General features: G+C 28.8%; 1 protein-coding gene across 3 annotated transcripts in view; it reads right to left on the reverse strand.

The window, feature by feature from the left end:
• LOC114127792 (potassium voltage-gated channel protein Shab) overlaps positions 1-22,338 on the reverse strand; it is a 51,494-nt gene extending 29,156 nt beyond the window's left edge. Inside the window, exons 1-2 of one of the 3 annotated variants that reach the window (XM_050202105.1) lie at positions 21,696-22,336; positions 1,407-1,922 (exon numbers count right to left, since the gene is read on the reverse strand). In XM_050202105.1, the coding sequence (XP_050058062.1) occupies positions 1,407-1,874 (468 nt within the window). In that variant the 5' untranslated portion in view covers positions 1,875-1,922; positions 21,696-22,336. Of the gene's footprint in view, positions 1-1,406; positions 1,923-21,695 lie in introns of all 3 variants that reach the window. The other 2 variants (XM_050202106.1, XM_050202107.1) reach the window with 2 other exon arrangements.
• Positions 22,339-22,943: the final 605 nt, after the last annotated feature.

Below are 22,943 nucleotides of genomic sequence, written 5' to 3' on the forward strand. Positions count from 1 at the left end.
GGGAATATATACGTGGTCTATATTTTTGACTCTTAAGGAAAGTTATTATTATTGTTCACACTTTTTTATCCCACCGAAGTAGCGTAAGACACGCTGTGAATGATATAATAATCAAACCTTTGGACGAAAAAAAAGGATGATGGATCAATGGATGCATATTTAATTTCTTAAATCATCTAACGTGTGAGTCGATTATACCAGGGTTTGTGTGTATAATATATACGTACAAGTACGATCGCGGCGTTCTTGGAGAGTGGAGATTATTTGATTCAATGACAATGCATGGTGTGGTAAAACGATTTGAGTCAGACGTCGACAAGCGAATGGGTGGGAGTACAGTATATTTATTTTATATTATATGTTATTGATCTTTTTCTTTTGGACCTCATAAAAGTAGCAATGCGAATATTCGTCCGCGCAGATGATTGGATGACGAGCAATCGCGATCGGCCGTGTTTCAAATAATATATTAATTTATTCATCCACGGAATAGGCTATAATATAGATATAACAAACCCATTCATGTTAGACTATCTATTGAAAAACAAATCCATACGGAAAATTCTGCTTCTAAAATTGTACTTCAAAACTCGGTCACGCGTTTCTAAAAAAACAAACTGAAATATTATTGATTGTAACATAATTTTGAGAGAGTTTACTAAAGAATGTGAGTATACTATTATTATAGAGTTTGTGTATCTGTTCTGTTGTAACATTGACACAATGATATTTGCCAATTATTCTCCTCGCAGCGATGTGCCCAACTGTGGGTGGAAGATTTAGTCTCCGAAAACAAATTTGTTTCAGTCTAACTTAAGATACTCGCCAAATCGTTATGTATTTTTCGGGAATTGTTATTTAAAATTATTTTTACTGTTTTATTTTGTGATATGACTCCAGAAAAAAACTATTAAATTAATGTAATAAGGATCGTTAAGAACATTGGATAAAAGAATATTTTAAAAAGCAAAAAGCGCTTATATTTACGTACAATGTAATATAAATCTAAATACATAAAAAATAATAATATTAATATATTAATGTTATTAAGCTGTGATAATCATCAAGTCCAAGATTAAAAAGCATATTAATAAGTCTTAAAAGAAATTATTACTTATTATTTTAAAGTCGCGTAAGTCACATATTTTTTGTGACTATTATACGATTGTGCAGATTCTCTGTGTGCATATAATATAATCATCGACATGCCCTCTCTTTTATAGTTTTATGTGGTACGAATTAATTTCTTTTCGTCAAAAATTTCATACCTACATCCCATCCGTAATAAGCGCAGTACACGGCAACATAATATACAATACAACGATTTTCGAACACCATTATTTCTGTACTATATAAGACCTCGTATCGTATAACGTAATATTATAATATTATTGTTTTATAGTTACCGAGCTGAAGGATTTCGGGTGTCTGTCGAAAAAGTACTCGTTGTCGGCCAACGAGTAGTCGTCGCACAGCTCGGAGATCGCCTCGTGCGTGTTGCAGTCCCTCAACCGGCCCAACCTGGTATGCGGTAACCGCTCCAGGGTTCGCCAAAGTATCTCGTGCTTGACGCCGCCCACGTTTATGCACACTCTCCGGTTGAGGGCCTTGGACCGCATTATCATGAACGGCTCGGGAGGCAGCGACGACAGAGATCGGCTGTGCAACCGCCGGTACAGCTGCTGCGCCTGCGCCGGCGCGGACGGTGGTGGCTGCTTTGTGACCGGGAACCTGATCTCCTTCTGACTGTCCGGCTGCGCAGCGGCCGCGGCGGCCGCGGCCGTCCACCGTACCGCCGCGCCGATTGGTGGCAGCCGCGGGCCGCCGCAGCCGTTGTTTTCGAATCCGGTGCCCGCATTGCGTTCCGCGGCCATCAACCGGACACCGGACCGTCAGCCGTCAATCTCTTTCCGCCCATTCGTCTGCGGACACAACACAAAACACCGGAAGGATTATAACGATGTCAACAGCCGAAAGGATTTAGACCGTTGTCCTGCTAGGTAGGTACATAAAACGCGGTAGTCTTGTTATATATAGGTCATGCGGAGGAAAAGGACGAAGAAGCGCGCAGAGCTGGAGGACATAGACGCCTGGAAAAAGTTTTTTTTTTACACTCGAATGTAATAGAATCCTGCATACGTATACTGTTGGGACTTTGGCGTTGGTATAGTCATAAGCCAGAGGTTCATACTTACACGTCGTCGTGATAATAAGGTGGGTTTCCACTGGACCGTTCGCGTGTACGTGCGCACGTTTATCAACACGCACGTATGGACGATTGTACATTTGTACATACACGTCCTCCGTGAAAAATACTCTGGTAAGCGCTTAATTTTAGCGGCAAATTAACTTACTATGGTTTGGTGTAAATACACTTTAATTAACTTTTAAAACAATATCATTTTAAACGATTATTTAATATAATTTAATATTGAAATAATATAACATACTCGCGTATTTAAGATTTTTTAATTTGTGACTACTGCTATCGTTCAAATTAGACCGTTTGAACGGTAATAGTTGAACTAGATTCAACTTCATGGTATCGTGGTTGTACGTGTGATAAGAACGTATAAACTCTCTGGTATACCAAAAGCTTACCATGTATACCAACCAAACACAGAAAAGTATTTTTACGTACGTACACGTATGTTGTGGAAACCTGCCTATATAGTACAAAATAAGTTGATTTTGAGCCAATTCTAGAAATTAGCCGGTAGATCGTTATGATTATAGTGAATTATAATACATTATGATTATGGCGGCCAATTAGAATACTATGAAAGTCACGCTATAAAATACGACACGACGACATAGCTGTGAACCCTGAGCATATGGTAAACAAATACATATATAATATTATGATAACTCGTTTTCAAATTATATTGTATTAAAACGATTATCGATAAAGAATATGTAAGCAGTTTATGATAATTGATTAGAAGTTTTCCCTTGATATCGAAGACCTGCAACTTGTAACAAACATCGAAGGATAGTCATTTAATTTTTTAATTTATTATTAATAAATGTTATCTATTATTTCGATGTCTAATTTTTTTTTATTTCATTTAATAGATAATTTTCACTGCACAAAAAAAGTAATTATGAACGCTTAAAATGGTTAAAATAACGCGATTAGCATGAAAAGAAAATTATTCAATGACGAAACCTCTTGAATTTATGATGTTAATAGATATCTATTATAGAGACTCTATACCAATAACACTTCAGTCTGCGTATTGGGTTTTTCAGACAAGAAACGGTGAGTGCATGTGAAATAAGAGGATTATAACACGTATTTAAATGTTGATGAAAACTTTTGTACATATTATTTAAGCGAGTTCAATAACCTTAAGATATAATGTAGTACCAAATTTGAAAAGTACCATGGGACATGCATTAGTGCATAAAAATTGTTTTTGAAATAAAATTTTCCTGCAGCGTTGCAGTTATTTTGTTTAGAGTTGTGTGATTAAAAAGTAAATGGAGAATTTTAAATCACTGAGGAGGAGTACCACAGATACAGTTTAGAAGTAGCGTAATCCAAATTTCACTGAAATAGTGAAACCTATGTCCTAAAATATCAAATATGTATGCTTATTATATTATGTAGGTAAGTAACCTATATACTGTACGTGCTGATTATTTATTATGAAACTATTAATTCACAATATTAAATCTACATATTAAATATGTAAATACATCTTAATATTCTTTTTAAAAAAGGAGAAAAAGAAGTTTATTTTAAGTAGATAAATAGGTAGTAATTTGTTTAGATTTTTAGCTATTTAAATAGAATCACGAGTATTGACAACAGCTGTAACAATTCATTTTAGGAACCTTAAAATGAAGCACATACTTAGGTTTCACTAGTCATTTTTATATTAACAACTTAAGAACATCTGACCTCCTGATATAATTTTAAAACTAGGATAGTTTCACTCAAATAATTATCGTTTTTTGAATAATTCTATAATATCTCTATTATATTATCCTGGGTATATTAAATGTTAAGATTTTATTGATATTTTATGTAATAGTCAAGTATAATATAATAGTTGTAGAGATTTGAATGAAACTACTCAAGTTGTAGTTATGAATTTAGATTTAAGTTGTTTATGTAAGAGTTCATTACAATCCAAACAATATATTTCTTTTAAAGGTAGGTAGGAATAGTATGAATTGTAACAGTTGTTATTACGACCCATGTTCTGCTTAAAATGCCTTCAATAAATACAAATTAAAACAAATTACCGTATAATGTTTACTTACAGCATGCTTAAATTAATGTTTTTTATTCTTTGTGACAATTAGTATTTTTGAAATAATAATCGTTTTATTTTTTGTAAGTTTAATATGATTAAATATAAATTAATTATAAATTTTATTATTCATTGTATCATTATATAAACAAAAATTGAATTTATATGAATTTATTTTAAATAGTTAATATTAAAGTATATAAGCGAAATGACTTATTTTATACTAAATACTCGTAATACTCTTAATAATATAAAATAAAAAAAATTATTTAAACCATAGTCCTATATTTTTGTATTATTTCTATTATATATTATTATTTGATTATAATTTTCGGTGTTGACCCAATTTTAAATTGGCATGCAATCATATTATTTGTATAGTAGGAAATTATTTTTTAAATGTATGTGTTCAAACGTACCTATAATGATTTTATACACAAACGTATTGCCTTTTTTGACGAAATGCCCAAACGTGTTTTGGCCTTTTTTAAAGTCCCAAATCGTAATCAGATTAAGATAAGTAGCATCCTTACAAAAATGTTTCAAAATTAATAAATAAATAATTTATTTCCCAGTGAATCTTTTTTGTTAACCATAACACTACAATGGTAGATAACAATAATTTATGATAACTTTTCACAAAATTTATATTAGTTTCTCTAAACGTTTCTTTTTTAAATAAATTTAATTTTAATTTATTTAATTTATATGTGTATTCTCATTAAAACTTGCGTTTAAGGATTAGTTATAACTTTCGATTTTGACTTTTGGCTCAAAATAAATTTTGATGTTTTATACTTTAAGCTACATAAAGCCGAAGTGTATACTTAACCTTTTGATTTTATTGAAAGTGTTACTTTATGTCGTAAATAATTTTAGTTTTATAAAAAGAATAAGTAATATTTCAAATTTCAATACTACACTAATATTATGAATATTATATTTTAAAAGCTTAAATTATATCTAAAGTAGAAATCATAACAGTGAAATCTGGATTTTGAATTTTAGAGAATCGACATTGAAACTTAACTTATTATTTTGCTAACCGAAACCTATTTAAACTTCAAAGAATCAGTTCCTTTATCAAATCAAACTTTCAAGCAATGAAGGTGAAAATGTAGTAGTTTTTATTTCATTACACCTAGTCGTAATAATTAATCTGCGTTTGACATGTTTAATAATATACTCACGTATATATATATATATATATATAAATTATTTATAACTATAATGTATTGGTATACCTACAATGTAAACACAATTATTGTTATTATTATGAGTCAAACTTAAAATGTTATTCGTCATTTGCAGACTGTATTATGGTAATATGGACGAGTTGAATTGTTGATATATACAATATCAGAAATGTGTTTAATCTACTATTGATGTAATGGTTTTATCGTGTATTTTCATAATTATCGCTCGAAAATTGCAAGTACGTCATTGTAACAATATTTATATAATGTATTACTCACTGAGTATATCCATATATAATGCTTGGATAGAGTTGACTTTACTATAATAAGCGATCCGTATATACGTGCTATGTCTGCGGGGTAATGGAGTCGTGCCGTCAATCGAGAAAAAAAGTCGACACACGATATAGAATAATGATAATAATAATAATAATAAGCGCACGCGAGAATGACGTATAAATACGTGCAGGGGTGATACGTAGGTATGCGTGTTATGATTAAAATACAAGATAGGAAAGTATTGGTAGTATTTACCACGCGAAAAAATCGTTTTGTCGTTAAAAATATCGATAAACTTTTCACTGCAGTTATATGATAAAGTAATTTCGTATTATTAATAATAAATCACGACTACAGTACTGCATATTTTAATGGATGGCGTACAACATTAGTTTCACTATTCGGCATTTGTTGCAGAGCGGCGAGCAGTATAATATAACAATAATATTATATTAATTACTTATAATTAATACTCTTAAGCGTTAGTTCACTCAATACCGAAATACGTTAATATAGTTTGCATCCTTATCTTGCTAATAAAGTAATAACCAACAATTCAGGTGGATAAAAAAATCGATTGTTCTCGTACTCAGCCAATGTTCTCAAAATTGAGCATATGCATCATGATCACTCTTCGTGTAACGCGCGTTGAATATTTCAGCATTTTTCCCATCGGACATTCGGTTTATTTTCTCTCTTCTTTATGACTCTATAGAAGCACTTGTCTTGGTCTGCTCGCCAGCATTAATTACCGCGCACCTCAATATTTCTCCCAAAGTCAAAGACCTATCCTTGTTTCAACAAGGATCTCAAGATTTCATCGAATCTATCGAGTGCATCGCATCCTTTACTCTTAATGATGTTTCATTGTTTCTATAATATACTGTCAATTTTTTCTTCGTGTTCATTTTATCACTGTTATAAGTTATATACAATTTTTATTATCATGCCATATTATTATATTAGAAGTAATTACCATCGGGCGTTAATGTGTTTAAAATAAAAATAATATAACTGTCGAACTTGCGTACTACTAGCATTGGAAATAGACGATTGTGGTTGTGCGGGTGTGTAATATAATATAATAATGTTTTTCCACAATCACTGGAAATCTCCACAAATTCCTCTATAGTTCACTAATAAACAAACTCGAAATGGATAACTACTCAACGAGAATATTGAAGATACTAGATTAACGTCAAATACAACAAGTAAACCACGTATATATACATAAATGAATGTCTTCCACTAAATTGATATTGATTTTTGCGAAATCGAGTTATCGAATTGTTTGTTCAAACCGTTGCTATTAAGCTGAGCAAAGTTTGTAGTATAGTCTCGTATTATAGCCATAGTTGAAATGTACGTATATTTAAGAAGTTTTAGAGTAACCACTTCAGAATGCGGTCGCGACAATGACCACTGTAATATCGTATTGTGAAGATCAAGTTATAGTATTATTTTATAGATTCATCAACAGTATTATATTATAAGGTTAAAAATCAAAGGAAGACTCTACAGTTCGCGTTGTTTATTGGGATGGAACAGCGTGTACTACGTGAGGTCCGAACAGCTGTTGGCTCATTTAATAATAATTTACTAACGCCATAGTCAGTGTATGTGACAAGCTACTTTACTTTATTGGGTATCTCAAACGTCTGACTTGACTATATATAAAATATATGGGCACGGGGTAATCCATTTAACGTTAGACACTCATTATTATTTCAGAAAATACTAATAACATGTTTTTGAAAATATTTCTTTTACACAATTGTGAATAAAATAAAAACAAAAAAGATTTAAAAAAAATTATATTCTATTCTTATTTTTTATTGTTGTCTTTTTAAATTTTCATTTGATAAACAGAATAAATTTTTATTTCATATTCCGAAACAAAATATTTTATTATTACATTTAGAATATTTTTATTTATCAAAATCAAATTTCAAACAAGTATAGTATATTATTATATTATTTATAAATACATTATAAATTGTAAACGAGCAAAGTAGTAACTAGGAAACCAACAATAATTTGGCGTTCGTTATACTTATAAGTTAATACTCATAAACTACTTGATCAAAATTTGGTTTTTATGTACCTACCAAAACATTTAAAAAATATCTGTTTCTAATGTTCATTAATAAAATGTATAATTATAACTTGAAAATACTTAAATTTTTTTAAATAATCTACAAATATGTAATTTGAGTTTAACTCTATAAGATTAAATTAACAAGAAACAATACAAATTAAATATTTAAATTAAAATTTAAGGATTACGTATATTATGTACCTAACTTATATTTTAATAAAATATATTTATCCTTCCAATATAAATTAATATTTTAATATAAAAGAAAGTAGGAATTATTTTATTTATTATTGATGTGTATATTTTCCGATCAAGATTTAACTACATACTAATAAAAAGTTAGAGATAAAGTGTATCGATATATTTTGTATTAAAATTTAAATAGTTAATAACGTGTTAAAAAAAATTAAAATTATATATTAAAATGTATTATTCTGTAAATTAACTAAAACATATTTTATATTTTTATATTGATGTATGTATTCGTTTATTATGTTATTATTTTGTTTTTGTTTATATATTGTATAAATACGTTTAGTTAAAAATTTTACGGAACAGTTAAGTTTTGCAAAGATGAATTTAACTTAAAAAATATATATATTTTTGTAACAACGGAGTATATTAAACTGTAGAAACTTTCGTAAGGACTGGTCGATAATTGAGAGAAGCGCGAAACTAGTGAATTATAAATTCTGTAACAGTATTAGGAATAGTGAAACTTTTAAGCTGTATAGAAATACACACACAAACACACACAAACATACACACACATACACAAAACAGTGTACAGGGTAGGTTTGGTGGTGTTTTCTCGTTTTATAGATTAAGATTTATCGACGAAGACACTTTAGTTTCTCATTCTAGTATTATTGTGCTTGAGTTGAAAAAGCAATAGGGACGCAAAAATGAACTCTTATAAGTCTAATATTTGTTTGCTTTATGTAATATACGTACTCATAGAGTATATGCTACCAGTTAAGTATAAAATCGGTTATTGTGTACAATGTCAGTGTTCGTAGAAAGAAAATGTAGAGGCACGCCGTGTTAATAAAGGAATGGAATGCCGCTGAATTATATCGATGATTATATTAATTATTTAATTATACATATTAAATAACTGTATAGTGGAGAAATAAGTTTCTAAAAATAAGTTATAACTAAATAATTAAAACTATTATTTTTTCCTTAAATATCCAAATTTGTTAAAACTTAGACTAGGTATGCATTTTCGTTATTTTTTATTTTTTATTAGAACGATTTATACAGAGAACTTTGTATTACATTTTCGGTGTTTTTTTTCATACAATACAAAATTTAATTATATATAAATGGTAATAAAACGAAAAATTTAAATGCTTATAAATAGAAAGAAAAAAATAGAGCAGTCTTTTTTGTCCAACAATACTCTTTATTTTTAAATCTATCAATGTTTGTGAAAATATTTTTTTACATAATTTCTAGCTGAAATAAAAAATATATAAAATTAAAAGTTCAAAAAATGATAGAATTTGAAATTAAATGTTGTTTAATGAAAAAAAATAAAATCACCCAATACATTCTTTTTCTTCAATTTTTTGTTATTCCCTATAATTTTAAAAAGTATTGGAACTTAACTGACAACTAGATCAAATTTTGTAACAGAAAGTATCCTTAAAGTTAAAGATCAATGTATTTTTTTTTTACCATCAAACGTACATATACTAAAAAAACACATCGCTGGAAAATCAATACGTTCTTATTTCACTTGGAATCTAAACAACTATAGTCGTTGCATCGTATACGTAAACTTACAGTGCCACTTACCACACAACACTTCCCGATTAACCTATTGCTTACCGTAGTGTACTGAAGTCTGAAGTAGCATAATTAGGACGTAAAGTAATCATATTTTTATGATTTATATTATTCTTAAATAACCTCGAAATCGAGTAATATTCCAGAAAAATGGTCCCACTTGTAGGAATTCTATTATTTACTGCATACCAAGAAAAGAATAATATTCAAAGCGTTCATTTGACGCTATTTACGACTATTTATGCATTCTATTCGGTAATTTCCACCCAATGGCCCTAGAATTTAACGATTTCCATATTACCTCACTAGCAGCTGTATACATAAGTATACTCACATGTACAGAGTGTTACAATTCCAATGGGAAAACGATTTGCGGGATGAAACACTCGCCGGAGAAGATATGAGGGAGGTTTCAGAGGGACTTTCGGGACACCACTACGCCGCCTAGGAACGGTGGTGACAAGACGACTACGGTAGAGGTGTGGGTATGCGCGCGTGACACGGTCGACGTAGTCGTGTTTCTGTGGGGTGGCTTTGAGCTTTTATAGGGGTGGTACGACGGACGGTGGCTGTTTTATGTAAACACCGGCGGCGGCGTGTTATTTATATGCCTAATTCGGAGCACCCGGTCGTTCGAGCTTTTTGCGCTCGGCCCTATATATAAGTATATGTTTGTGTGTGCGTGTACGTATATCTACCATTATTATATATATACGTGTATAATATGCCAAACAGTTGTCGGAAAGCGGAAGTGCTTTCCATTCAAACTGGGTCGTTTGATCGACTTTCCGCCCGCCCGCAGGACCGCAAAGCCATGTCCTCGCAGCCGCACGCTCCTTGGATGTCTTTCTCGTTTTTTTTTCTTTATTATCGCCCTGTTTCGGGTTAGCCGCGTACAAGAGTTGCCGGGGACAAATTGACTTCCTCGGCGAAAAACCATCGTAAAAAGTCAACTACATTATATCATCACGATGGCGTACGTATTCCGGCAACGATCGCAGACACATAAAATTTACTACGTATACTGTATGTGTGTGTATAATATTTTACACTCTGTCCATCCATGTCATATCATAAGATTATATATTGGAAAAATATCTATAAACTATAAAATGATGTACTGACTGATCACGAGCGACGAAACGTCAATATTGGTTCACTCGTCTTCACCTCATTATACGGAGTGGTTCACTAAATAAGTATAATTTACTATAGAAAAAGGTTGTTTTTGTTTTATAATAACAACAGTTTTTATCTATATATGAAACCCGTCATGAGTATTTAAAAAAATTTCATAATATGGTTTTTAAATGTAGGTACCTATTTAAGAATGTCAAAAATCAGAACCCAAATTAAATAATAATTAAATGAAAAATGAAATGGTGTGCTTTGTGATTCACTCTGTATATTTTTATACGTGAATTTTACGTTTTAAAACTAAACCCAAACACACACATAAACACGTGTATCCATACACATCAAGTATTTCTGTGTTTTTATTTTTCATATTTTGCTTTCTTGCTGTCTAAATATTATTTTTCATCTTATTAGATTAGATGGTTTGCTTTCGAAATGTCCTCATATTATAAGACGCATAGTTGCACATGTCAATATAATATTATATTATAATATAACAGTCTGTCATGCGTATCCTTTGCTAATTTTTTTTTTTTTTGGGTAAGGATTTTCGATTATATACAATGTATACATAATATGCACGTGTACTTAGTCGATCATCGTCTGCAAATAGGTTTCTGTAGACTATAAAGTTTATAGAGACGTTTTATTTCCCCATAACGTCAGTTGTGAGTCGTTTTCGGTGCTCAAAAACCATAATTCGTACAACGTTTGTTTGTCGGAATCGCCCTATTGTAGTAGGTATATTCATGCGGAATTGATATTAATTAATAATTTATCGTATATTTGCGTTTTAAACTATAGTTATATTAAAAGTGAATGCGTTCTGCTTGTACATACAAAAAATACTTTACGACTTTAACCAGTAACTATAGAATGATCATTTAGGGTCCATAAAACGTATACGGCTATTATAATTTTGAATTATCTATAACATGTATTGTCACAATGACGTGCAATTTTTTTTAAATTTAATTTTCTATGTAGGCATTAGAATAAATAATATAACTATAAAGACACTATTCTATTCAAAATATATACTATTTATAGACTATAAACTACTAATAGATTTTTATTTAATTTTCAATAAATTTATAGTTAAATATATCCATACATTATTTTGGATTCTGAGTAGAATGATATGGATGTGTGAAACTATTACAAACTATAACCATTAATAGGTAAATAAGGCATAATGTTGATTAGACATACCTACTATAATCATTCTGTCTATATATTTATGTTAATTTTATAAAAGATCCATAATATGTTAAGTTCAATAGTTTGGGCCAGCTGCAACCCGTGTATTAAGAAAATCCTGATGACTTTAATCCAATTTGAAAATTTTAGTTCAAATTGTCTTAATAATTAGTAAGGATTTGTAAGCACAAATTGGTAATTTGTAACAGATCATAATCATAAGTACTTGTCATTTTACAATACACAATATCTAATTAAGAACGTATAATAATAAAATATATCATATTTAACTTATTATTTGAACTATGTTTTCAGAAGCTGTTTAGCTACCGTAAAAATTATAAAAGGTCTGAAAACTTTCACTGAATTACCTATATCTAATAAGTTCCCAACTTCGCTGCAAATGTATTGATTTTACAGTGATGTGTGTTTTTATATTATACCCGAAAAAAACCTTAATATTGAGGGTGATTTCTGCAGGTAGAAAACTGGATATTTATTTTGTACTTACTACTTAGAGTAGCGGAAGTATAAACTTCTTACTAAAATTGTTTTGTGAAAAATAGAAATGCTTATGCAAAACCAGTTTTAGGAAAATCTATTTTGTTTTTTGTTATAGTTTAAAAATGAACATCTATCTTTATATATTTACATTTTATACACATACAATATTCGTTAGATACATAAATGGCTCTTTTTATGTTATCTATTTAAAGGTTTTTTTTTAATTTTCGATTTGCTTTGTTTTTTTTCTTTTTGATATAATGTGTACGATAATTGATAACATTTATTGGCTACATTCCGATATACCATATACTTTCTACCACCGATTGCGATCTTCCGCGATGGCTAAGAACACAGTAATGTGCTCTACCACGATAATAAAATTTGCTGAATACCTATGACCCTTATCCTAAATTAAAAGTTTCAGGAAAGAAGATTAATTATACTACCTAGTATTTATAATCAATAACACCCACCTAGCAGGAAATCCTACATAAACACAGCGCAATTTATATTACCTACTTTTGTGCTTTTAGTAATTTGCTGACATTTGTTTTTATTCATACGGTTACATTGTTTTTAATGAATAACATTTTAACTAAAGAATTTTTGATTTAAACTTGCACTAAATAATAAACTACAAATTGTTTAAACCCCTTGGCTGACAATAAAAACAAAGTGCGTAGTTGTTATTATATTAAATAAAAAATACTATGTATTGTTTTAAAGATGAATGTGGTAAAGAAAAAACAGTTTAAAATATCCAAAGTGGTAAAATTATCCGAAGTATAAATGGTTTTTTGTTTTCTGATTTTTGTAATATTTTTTTTAAGTTAATGGATCATTTTTATTTTATCATTTTAAAATTAAACTTTACTAAAAAAACTTATATAATATTTAAAATTGTGTATTTAAAATGAATAATACTTTTTGATCGTTTGTCGATGATCAGAATAAGATTGGGTTACAGCTAAAGCTAATATTTTTTACTGAAGGTCTATTTTTTTTTTAAACATTTTTTAACATTTTTTTTTTATATCAATTTTATCTTGCAGATTTACCTATTCTAAAAATGTTGACAAGAAAATGATGATCCACTAGAAAATATGGCAGAATGCTTAACGATCCATCGAATTCAGTAAGAGGTAGGCGAGGTAGTTGGCCTATCGTTCATTTAGATGAATGGTCTGGATATAAAGTGCTTCCAGTTTACAGATAATATAAATGTTATACCTAGGCATAATTTACAGTGAATCATTGTGAGATCTAGAAACTATAAAAAATGACCTTAATCGATTTAGTGAAAAACACACTCATACGCATAAGATTGACAGTTTGCGGCGTTTAAAAATGTTAAGTTGCACAGATGTAGAACTGAAGTGATTACTAATTAATAAATACTGTGTAAATTTTAAGTTTTTATACTATTTTTAGTTTTATTTTTTAATCTTGATAGATTTTAAACATTTTAAGTATTTATCTAACGATATTATAAAAACAAACACTTTTTATGTTTTTTAGGGGACATGCCGCTGTATAGTATTATTTTGTTTCAATTAATTGTAACTGTTATTATTATTTAATATTTTAATTTAATATTTTATACACCTATTGACTATTATACATAAATACATAATTTAGTAATTAGTCGTTAGTATTATTAGATGTAAGTCAAACAACTTAAAAATGTAATATAAGGTTACTGATAAATTAGCCTTACAATCATTAAAAAAAAATTGAAAATACTCATTATAGGCAAGTTTTTTTTATAAGCATTTAAAGTTTCAAATATTGATGAAATTGGATATCTGTTTAAACAAAAACAAAAATAAAAATAAATATTTTTTTTCCTATGATTTTATTTATTTTGTTTGGAATCAATTACTGACTTTACGGATTTAAAACTTTTAACCATAATGTATATTATTATAATGTAAATTATTTATTCCGTGATTCTATTTATACCTTATCAAAGTACAACAGTATTAACTAATGATTTCATAAAAATAATATATGATGTAAATATATAATCTATATCTATATCAATACTAATATTATAAAAAGGAAAGATTTGATTAGTTGTATTTAATAGGCTCCGAAACTAGTGAATCGATTTAAATGAAATTTGGCACATAGATAGTTTGAATACTGAGAAAGGGCATAGGCTACTTTAAAAAGTAATAGGCTCAACCCCGGGAGTTGCTCAAACAGACATTTTGAGATTTACGATGGAAATTTTAATTATTTGATGTTTTAGTTTGGTTTCTATTAGCTATAATAAAAATAACACATTTATTATTAGTCCCAAGGTCAAAACTTTGAATTAGCAGGGATCGACCTACGTATAAGGAATTTTTTACTTATGGTCAACTTTATGTGGGCCTATCAAGAGTTGGATCTGCTGATAAGCAATTTATTTTGCTGCCATAAAATAAAACATCATCAAACATCATTTACAGAGAATATTTGACCCAATAAATTTAATGTTTACTTATTTTCAATATGATTTAATGATGTATGTAATACATGATTCAAATTCTACGGAAACGAAGTTACAAGCGGATGCTATAATATGGCAAAACAACGTTTTCCGGGTTAGCTAATATATAATATATTATATATTCAATATTTTAGGCAACATTTATTTCAACTTACCATGCTACTAATAGTAAGATAAATTAGTAATAGTAATATAACTAATTTATAAAACATTTTTAGAAATAGAGAATTTAAATACATAGTTATTTCTCAGAATCATTTTTCATGTACAATGATTATCACTGAATTCAAGTTTAACACATCCATTATGGTTACTATGTCTCAATAACAAGTTACACTAATTCAATTATAAAGCAAAGTGACTTCTTTGTCGTTTTTTATTTAAAAAAAAAATATATATATATTAATATATTCATGGAAATACAAAAATCTAATTTTTATAGTAACTATTTATACTTATAATATAGTTTCTTTTAAAATATTTGTATTTAGTATTTTAGACAATTGTTGTGCAAAATAAACGTACGAGTTATGAAAGGTATTTGAAAATAAATCAAAATAATGTGCATATATCTATATTAAAAAAAAAAATATGTTGTTCTGCAACTTAATATCTTTATTTATAATTGATACCTAGTAAAACGTATTAATTCATTTTATATTTATATCAGTCGAATCGTCCTAATCAATCATATTGTTAAAATCGTGATTTATACCCGTCAAGAGGAAATTACTTTGTCAACGATAATAAATAATAATCAACCATAGTCAAAATCGATTTGAACCTATTTAAGAAATAGAACACCATAAATTAACTAGGTATTATAAAATATAAATATTATAAATATTTTTCAGAAATCCACGTTTTATTTTAACATGATATCGATATGTGTTATTATACGTCATGAAAAATCTGAACAAGCCACGCAGACCATTTCTTGAGCACTTGGTTAGTATTCTCCCTGGTGTACGGTGCAGGATAGGGGTCTCTAAATATATTATTACTATAACACATTTGAATGATAATTGTTTCTAAAATTAATTATCTAAGAAATTACTATTTTTGTTAATTAGGAATGAACGTTGCAACTATAATCATTAATTATCACAAAATATATGAATTTTAATTATTACACTATTTATATTATTTATTCAAACTATCATACTATGTCTTGCACACCATTGTATATATCTGTAGAATGATTATTGTTTAAATAAAAATTATTAGAATTATATGAAAATTGGAATAACCAAAGTTATTATAAGAACAATTACTTGGTAGGTATATAATAATAATCATACTAATTGCACATTTAATTTACATACACATTATTAGATATTATTTAAAATATTTTATCTTAAATTTTACATTATTTACTTACAATTTGTTAAGAAATAATAATGTACTTGAGTAGTAATTTATATTTTGATGTTGTAAATACATTCAATGATATATTATATTATTACGTATTTAACAAATTTATTAAATATAATATATTATGTTGTATAGGTACAACTTTAGTCTTAACCATAATATAATATCACAGATGGTCTAATTTTAATTTTTAATTTTTTTTAGTGTAAGATTTTACAGTTGATCAAGCTATTTAAATCCTTTTAAAATAAAATTATTATGTGTTATAACATTATTTATAGAGTTTATATATTATTTTATTTAGATTTGTGTATATTATTACCTACACATTATTATTGATTATGATATATTGAACAGGAATTATATATTCAATTAAATCAATTAAATTATATAATGTATGGAAAAATATATCTTTTTGATTTAGGTTATTAATATTTCAAAACAGGGCTTATTTGAAAAATGAATTTAATACTTACTGTTAACAATTTCTCAAGCATTTTGGACTAGATTTTATAAAATGATCATAAAATATATTTTGGTATACCTTTTTAAGGCACATTTGATATTTAGTAATAATAAGTTGATTTGACAATGTATTTTTTTATTGGGTCTAAGATTATTTTGGTGGTAGATGGAATTATTAAAAAACTTTATTTTAAACTTAAAATTTAACTTTTATTAAATTCTTTATTAAATAGATTTTTCACCCATAACAAAATTTCCAATAATTTTTTGATAATATTACGAATATTGGGAAAAATTTAATTGGATACGTATACTGTATAGTCTAATGGTATAAAATACACGAAAATTTAATGTATCAAAAATATTATATACTTATATTGATGATATTTTTCTAAGATGTCTGCAGATTAAATTCTATAAGTATATTTTCTAAATTATAATTTTCTTGTTTTATATAAACGTGCAATATTTATTGCAGGTCTTATCAAAGTATACGAAAAAATCATAAAAATTATAAATAAATTTCACTAGTACTCACTTGGGATTTTTAAAAATAAAATTTAAACACTGTAATAAAATTATACGTTATACTCAGAATATTTTTCACATTTTGATTATTACTTTTAAAAGCAATTTAATAATTTAGCACTATATTGCGCGAAAATGAACTCAGCAAAACGAGTTTCTTAAATCCTGTAGTATTTTAATCCTTAACACTTTTTTATACACTAAAAATACTTAAAATAAATACTAAATAATTGTTTAAAAAAATATTGCTAATACAAAAATACCCGATTAAAATATTAATTTGAGTATTTTTAGTGCTCTTTAGGTTTTAAAGTTATATTAAAATCTTTATATCATTTCTTTGTTTAAATAATAATTAAACGATACAAAACATGTTTGTATATTGTATGAATTACACTTAAAAATTAAATGTTTTATTGAATTAAATATTATAATTATCTATTATTGCATACGCTTATAATTTTTTTTTTTTTTTTATTGATCATCATATTATATTAGGTTCATATTAATCTTATATTTGAAAATTATATATATTAAATAATAAATATTATGTTCACTTTACTGACAATACTCAGCAATATTAATACATTCAACAGAATAATTATTTATGATATTACACTATAAACTTGTATTTTGATTTTAATAGTTATCCATACCTATTAATGTTTTCAAACATAATATTATAAATGAGTTGTAAAAACACTAGTTTTAAGGCAATAATTTAACTTAATTTATTTAAATTAGATACAATAAAAAACTGAAAAACTGAAAAAACACGCGATTTTTGCTCTCGTTTTTTTTAATCATGCAATTCTATTATTTTTAACTTATTTTATGGTAACATGGATTTAGTGTGTAAAGCATTTTATATTTTTACTAACATTTTTTCTCCACAAACAAATTAAAATTTATCGATTCCATTATAGTCAAAAGTTCTATACATATTATTTAAGAATGTCAGTTATAATTTAGTAAACAATTATTAGTTTCACTTAATGTAATTTATTCGCTTTATACTTTGAAGTTTTATTCTTGAACTTTTGAATTTTAAGTTTTCGATAATTCTATTTTATCTTTATTGATACGTACTGGTATGAAATTTTACTTAACATAAAATTAAAAACAAATTATTTTAAATACAAAATAATATACAATCTGATGCAGAGTTCCAGTTGTGTCAAATAATTACCATGACAACCAATACATAAATGTTAGTATAATTTCTGATGTTTATATTATTTTTCATTAAGATTTTTATAAAGTTATAAACTCTTAGTTCTAAGAGTGGAACGAACATGGGTCAGTGACCTCTAGTAATAGTTTAAAATATAAATATTTATTTAACAAAATATCGATGAAATAATGAATATAAGTTTTATTTATTTATGCTATTATTATTTCGTTTATATGTTTACTATAAAGAGGAAAAACTGTCAAATTGTTGTCTAGTTATTGTAAAAGAATAATAAACGGGCTACAAGAATCTAGTGAACGCACATGTTGTGTCAATAAAATTGTAAAGCTGGTTGCATTCTAAAATAATATTATTTTATCCTATACTGTTATACACACATTACATGGAAATTTACGAATGAATTAAAATATCATATTATTATACTGTTAAAGTTATTGTGTTATAAAAAAGTTGACGACCCCTTTTTGTCAAATTTTATCATATTAATATTAAGTCATTTTACCATAAACGTGCATTAACAAAATATTATTTAAAACTGGTCACTATTTAATTTATAATCATAATTCCACGAATCATATTATTTTGTTATTTAAAAAATTGTAATTTTTGTCAGTTGAATCGATTTTTGTTATTTTCCCTGATAAAAATCAAGCAACCATGCTAAGACATTATGAAAAGAGAAAAGATTATTTTTGACTTAATTAATGTACAAAATATTTTTTCTAGTTTATAAGAAACAAAAGCGCGATTGACCTTTGACATTTCACCGTACCAGTATCGATCCCTGTCCTCTTCCACAGTATAGGCCACATGTTGACTTTTTAGAACCCCGGGGGCACTTTTACCCTCTTCATAAAAAAAAAGTTAAAACTAGGAATAATAAAAATCAAAAATTCCCAAATACATACTTATGTTCTATTGTTATTGAACACCATTTCCAGTGAAATATGCATGGAATGTATGTATAATATATTGCATCGTTAAATAAATTATGTTTAGTTTAATATGTGGGTACCTACTATACATCTGAAGACTGACAGTTCAGCACTAAAAAAGGTAACCTCATCACTAAAAAAAACACCAGTTGTTCAATGATTATTAATGTTTCGATTTCAATTTAATTTCATTTATTTATGCAGGACATGCGAACTTATAAAATCGAACAGCCAAAAAATAAGAATACATCAATACTATAGAAACACATTCGTGTTTTTTTACCATTCACATAAAATTTACTTACGCTTTTTTTGTTATTAAAGCTTAAATAGAATATGATAACTTATAGTTTTTACAACCCCTAATATTACAACTTTTACATTTTATTTTTAACAATCATTTTATTATATGCCGTTACAGCTGGTCTTATCAAATATAACTGTGAAATTAAAAGCCAAATTTATTTTGTATTTATAATGCCTATAATCCTTGTCTACATAATTATTAATATTTCTCGAAGGTATTATACCTACTACGTATTTATTAAAAAACCTTGAGATTAAATATTTCAGTGATATTTTAATATTTTTATATAAAAAAACTCCGTTTAGAAAAAAAAAAGCAAACAGTAATAATATGAGGAACTAATACAAATCACGTTTCCACACGATTTCTTTGCCAGACTGCAGTATAACTGGTGAAACAAGCTTTTGGCTTAAAAACTATATACCACACCGCTATTGTATCGTTTAGCAAATAATATTAGCATAGGGTTTTTGGGTTTATGTTTGTTGGAAACGCAACCGTAATATATATCTAGGTCAAAGGTGTAAACAGAAATCAGTACCGTTAATTTTAAAATAATGTACATACTGATATTGAATAAGAATTATAAGTATTAGTAAGCATTAAAAATGTTATAAAATAATATGTAATGCAGCAACATAAGTACTTTAACAAAAAAAAAATTAAACAACAGGTGTTATAACATAATTTTATAACATTTTACAGGTCGGGCATGTCCAAATAAAACCATTGGTTTAATAAAATTTACTTTTCGTTATTATTATTATTGTTTTTTTTTTTTTTTACTACACCAATCATGGTGATTTCTAGAGTTTGTTTATGTGCTCACATTTACAATGACGTGGACACACCAAAAGCAAGAGATTTGCATAATCCAATGAAGGAAATGTGTCGGTGCATTTACGCGGAACATTTATCCCGGACAAGCTAAGAGTGCATTTCCCGGGAAAAACGATGTCGTATTTTCATGCATATTATGCGTCTATAAGGAGTACTCCGTGTGAAATTACACCGTGAAATCGTTTAACTTGTTATTACAACACCACCGTTGGCCACATCCACCCCATCGTGATGATCACAAGTACTGGCGACCATAATGCAATATCCTCTCTTCAATCAACGCACTGCACATCGTACGTCACCATAGCAACAGTATTAGAAGCTTGCCAGGTGAGATGGATAAAAAGTAAAAACGAAATTTCGTTACCTTCCTCTACTATAGTATATATTATATACTTTATAATATGTAATTTCACTCTTAAAAAATATGATAAGTACATCAGCCCACTGACAAACGTTTAAATGGCATTATATTACTATAATACATAATATTCCGTGCGCCGGTGAGTGGAAAATGAGTAACTTTTCCGTGAGCGATTATCGTGAATTTAGTGTAAACTTTTGTCGTTTCGACAGAAATCAAAGGTCAAACTACTCGGAGACCACTGTGTTGCGTGACCTTTCCAAAAGAATACTTTCACCATCACACCACGTCGTTACAGCGATGGATATGCGTATAACATATTATAATATTATATTGTCGAGGAAAGAACATAATATAGCGCACCGACCGACTACTGTTTCCGCTTAAATATATATATATATTTCATTTAAACCGTCCGTTTTGCACTTATTCCTACAATAATAATGGCTTTAAATAGTCTATTTATTCCGTTGGAAAATCTACATATCTACACTCGACACCGGCGGACGGCACGGAAACGAATCGATGGGAACAATGTATATTAAAGTACTTATACGACAAATGCATGGTGATAAAAATAAAATACGCAAAAAAAATGTAATAATGATGAAATAATATTGTGCATCGTCATAAGATTAATCGGGCCGCGAACGCTCGGTGTTCGTCGGCCGAAGCGGCAGTGACGGTGTTTATACCTGTCCGTCGTGCGTTTTTTACCTGGCAATCGTCGTTGGACCTTTTGTCTCAGTGCCGCGCCGACGACGGTGCACGGTGCGCCCGCACACATCCATCGCAATCCATTGCGGGCCTCGGCCGCACCACCATATCGGTCTGCAATCCGTTTTGTCGACGATATTCTGAGCACTCGTCCAACGGTCGTGGAAGACGGCGACACGACAATATAAAACTATTATACGGATCGTATACTACGATGTAGTAAGTGCACGATTTATGGTAGAACGCGAATCGACAAACAGACAAAAAAAAAAATAAAAATAAAAATTTTAAAAATAAAAATAAATACGAATTAATGACGACGGCGACGGCGACAACTTGCAGCAGCGGTCAGGTGTTTGTCGTCGGCCGACCGAATTATGATAATACAATAGTATAACGCTGACGATAATGATAATAATATTAATAATAGTAATAATAATGATAATAATAATAATAATAATAGAAAAATGACAATAACAACAACAACAACTACAATATAATAACAACTTAAACAACGACGACGATTACGGCGACGATAATAATAATAATATAAAAATTAAAATTAAAAAAAAAATACCCGCTACACACTGGCCGTCGTCGTCGACAGTAGGCTTGCAGACGGACGCGGCCGCATTACTGGGGCACGTTCGATTTGGGCGAAAACCCGTGTACGCGGACTACGACCGTTTTCCGACAGATGGCGGAATGCGCATGACCAAATATGACCCCGGTCGGCGATGGGGTTTATTGAACAACAAACACGCGCACAACTCACATATTTGCTGGCGGTGGCGGCAGCGGGGAAGTCGTCGTCGTCGTCGTCGTCGTCGTCGTCGTAGTCGTAGTCGTAGTCGTCGTCGTCGTCGCCGTCGTCGTCGGCCGTCATCTGGTGCGGAGGTGGGTGAGGGTTAGGTTACGCGAGGAAATAATAAATAATAATAATAAAAAAAAAAATCATACGACCGTCTATTCTTCTGACGATCGTATACGCATTATACAATAAGACTTATATAAATGTTGTTAATAATAATAATAATAATAAAAAAGGATAATTAAAATAATATTCGTCCGAAAACGTTAAATTCTTTTAGACCGTGTGATAATAATAACGATCACATAATAACATCGTCGTTGTTCATCATCGCTTTAATATTATGTACTTGCGGCTGACAACGGGATTTTCCTACTCTCACCCGGCCGACCGACACTCCGGCGACGCGACCACCCACACCCACCCGCAAGGCTTAT

This window comes from Aphis gossypii, chromosome 2 (assembly GCF_020184175.1).
Source record: "Aphis gossypii isolate Hap1 chromosome 2, ASM2018417v2, whole genome shotgun sequence".
NCBI lineage: Eukaryota > Metazoa > Arthropoda > Insecta > Hemiptera > Aphididae > Aphis > Aphis gossypii.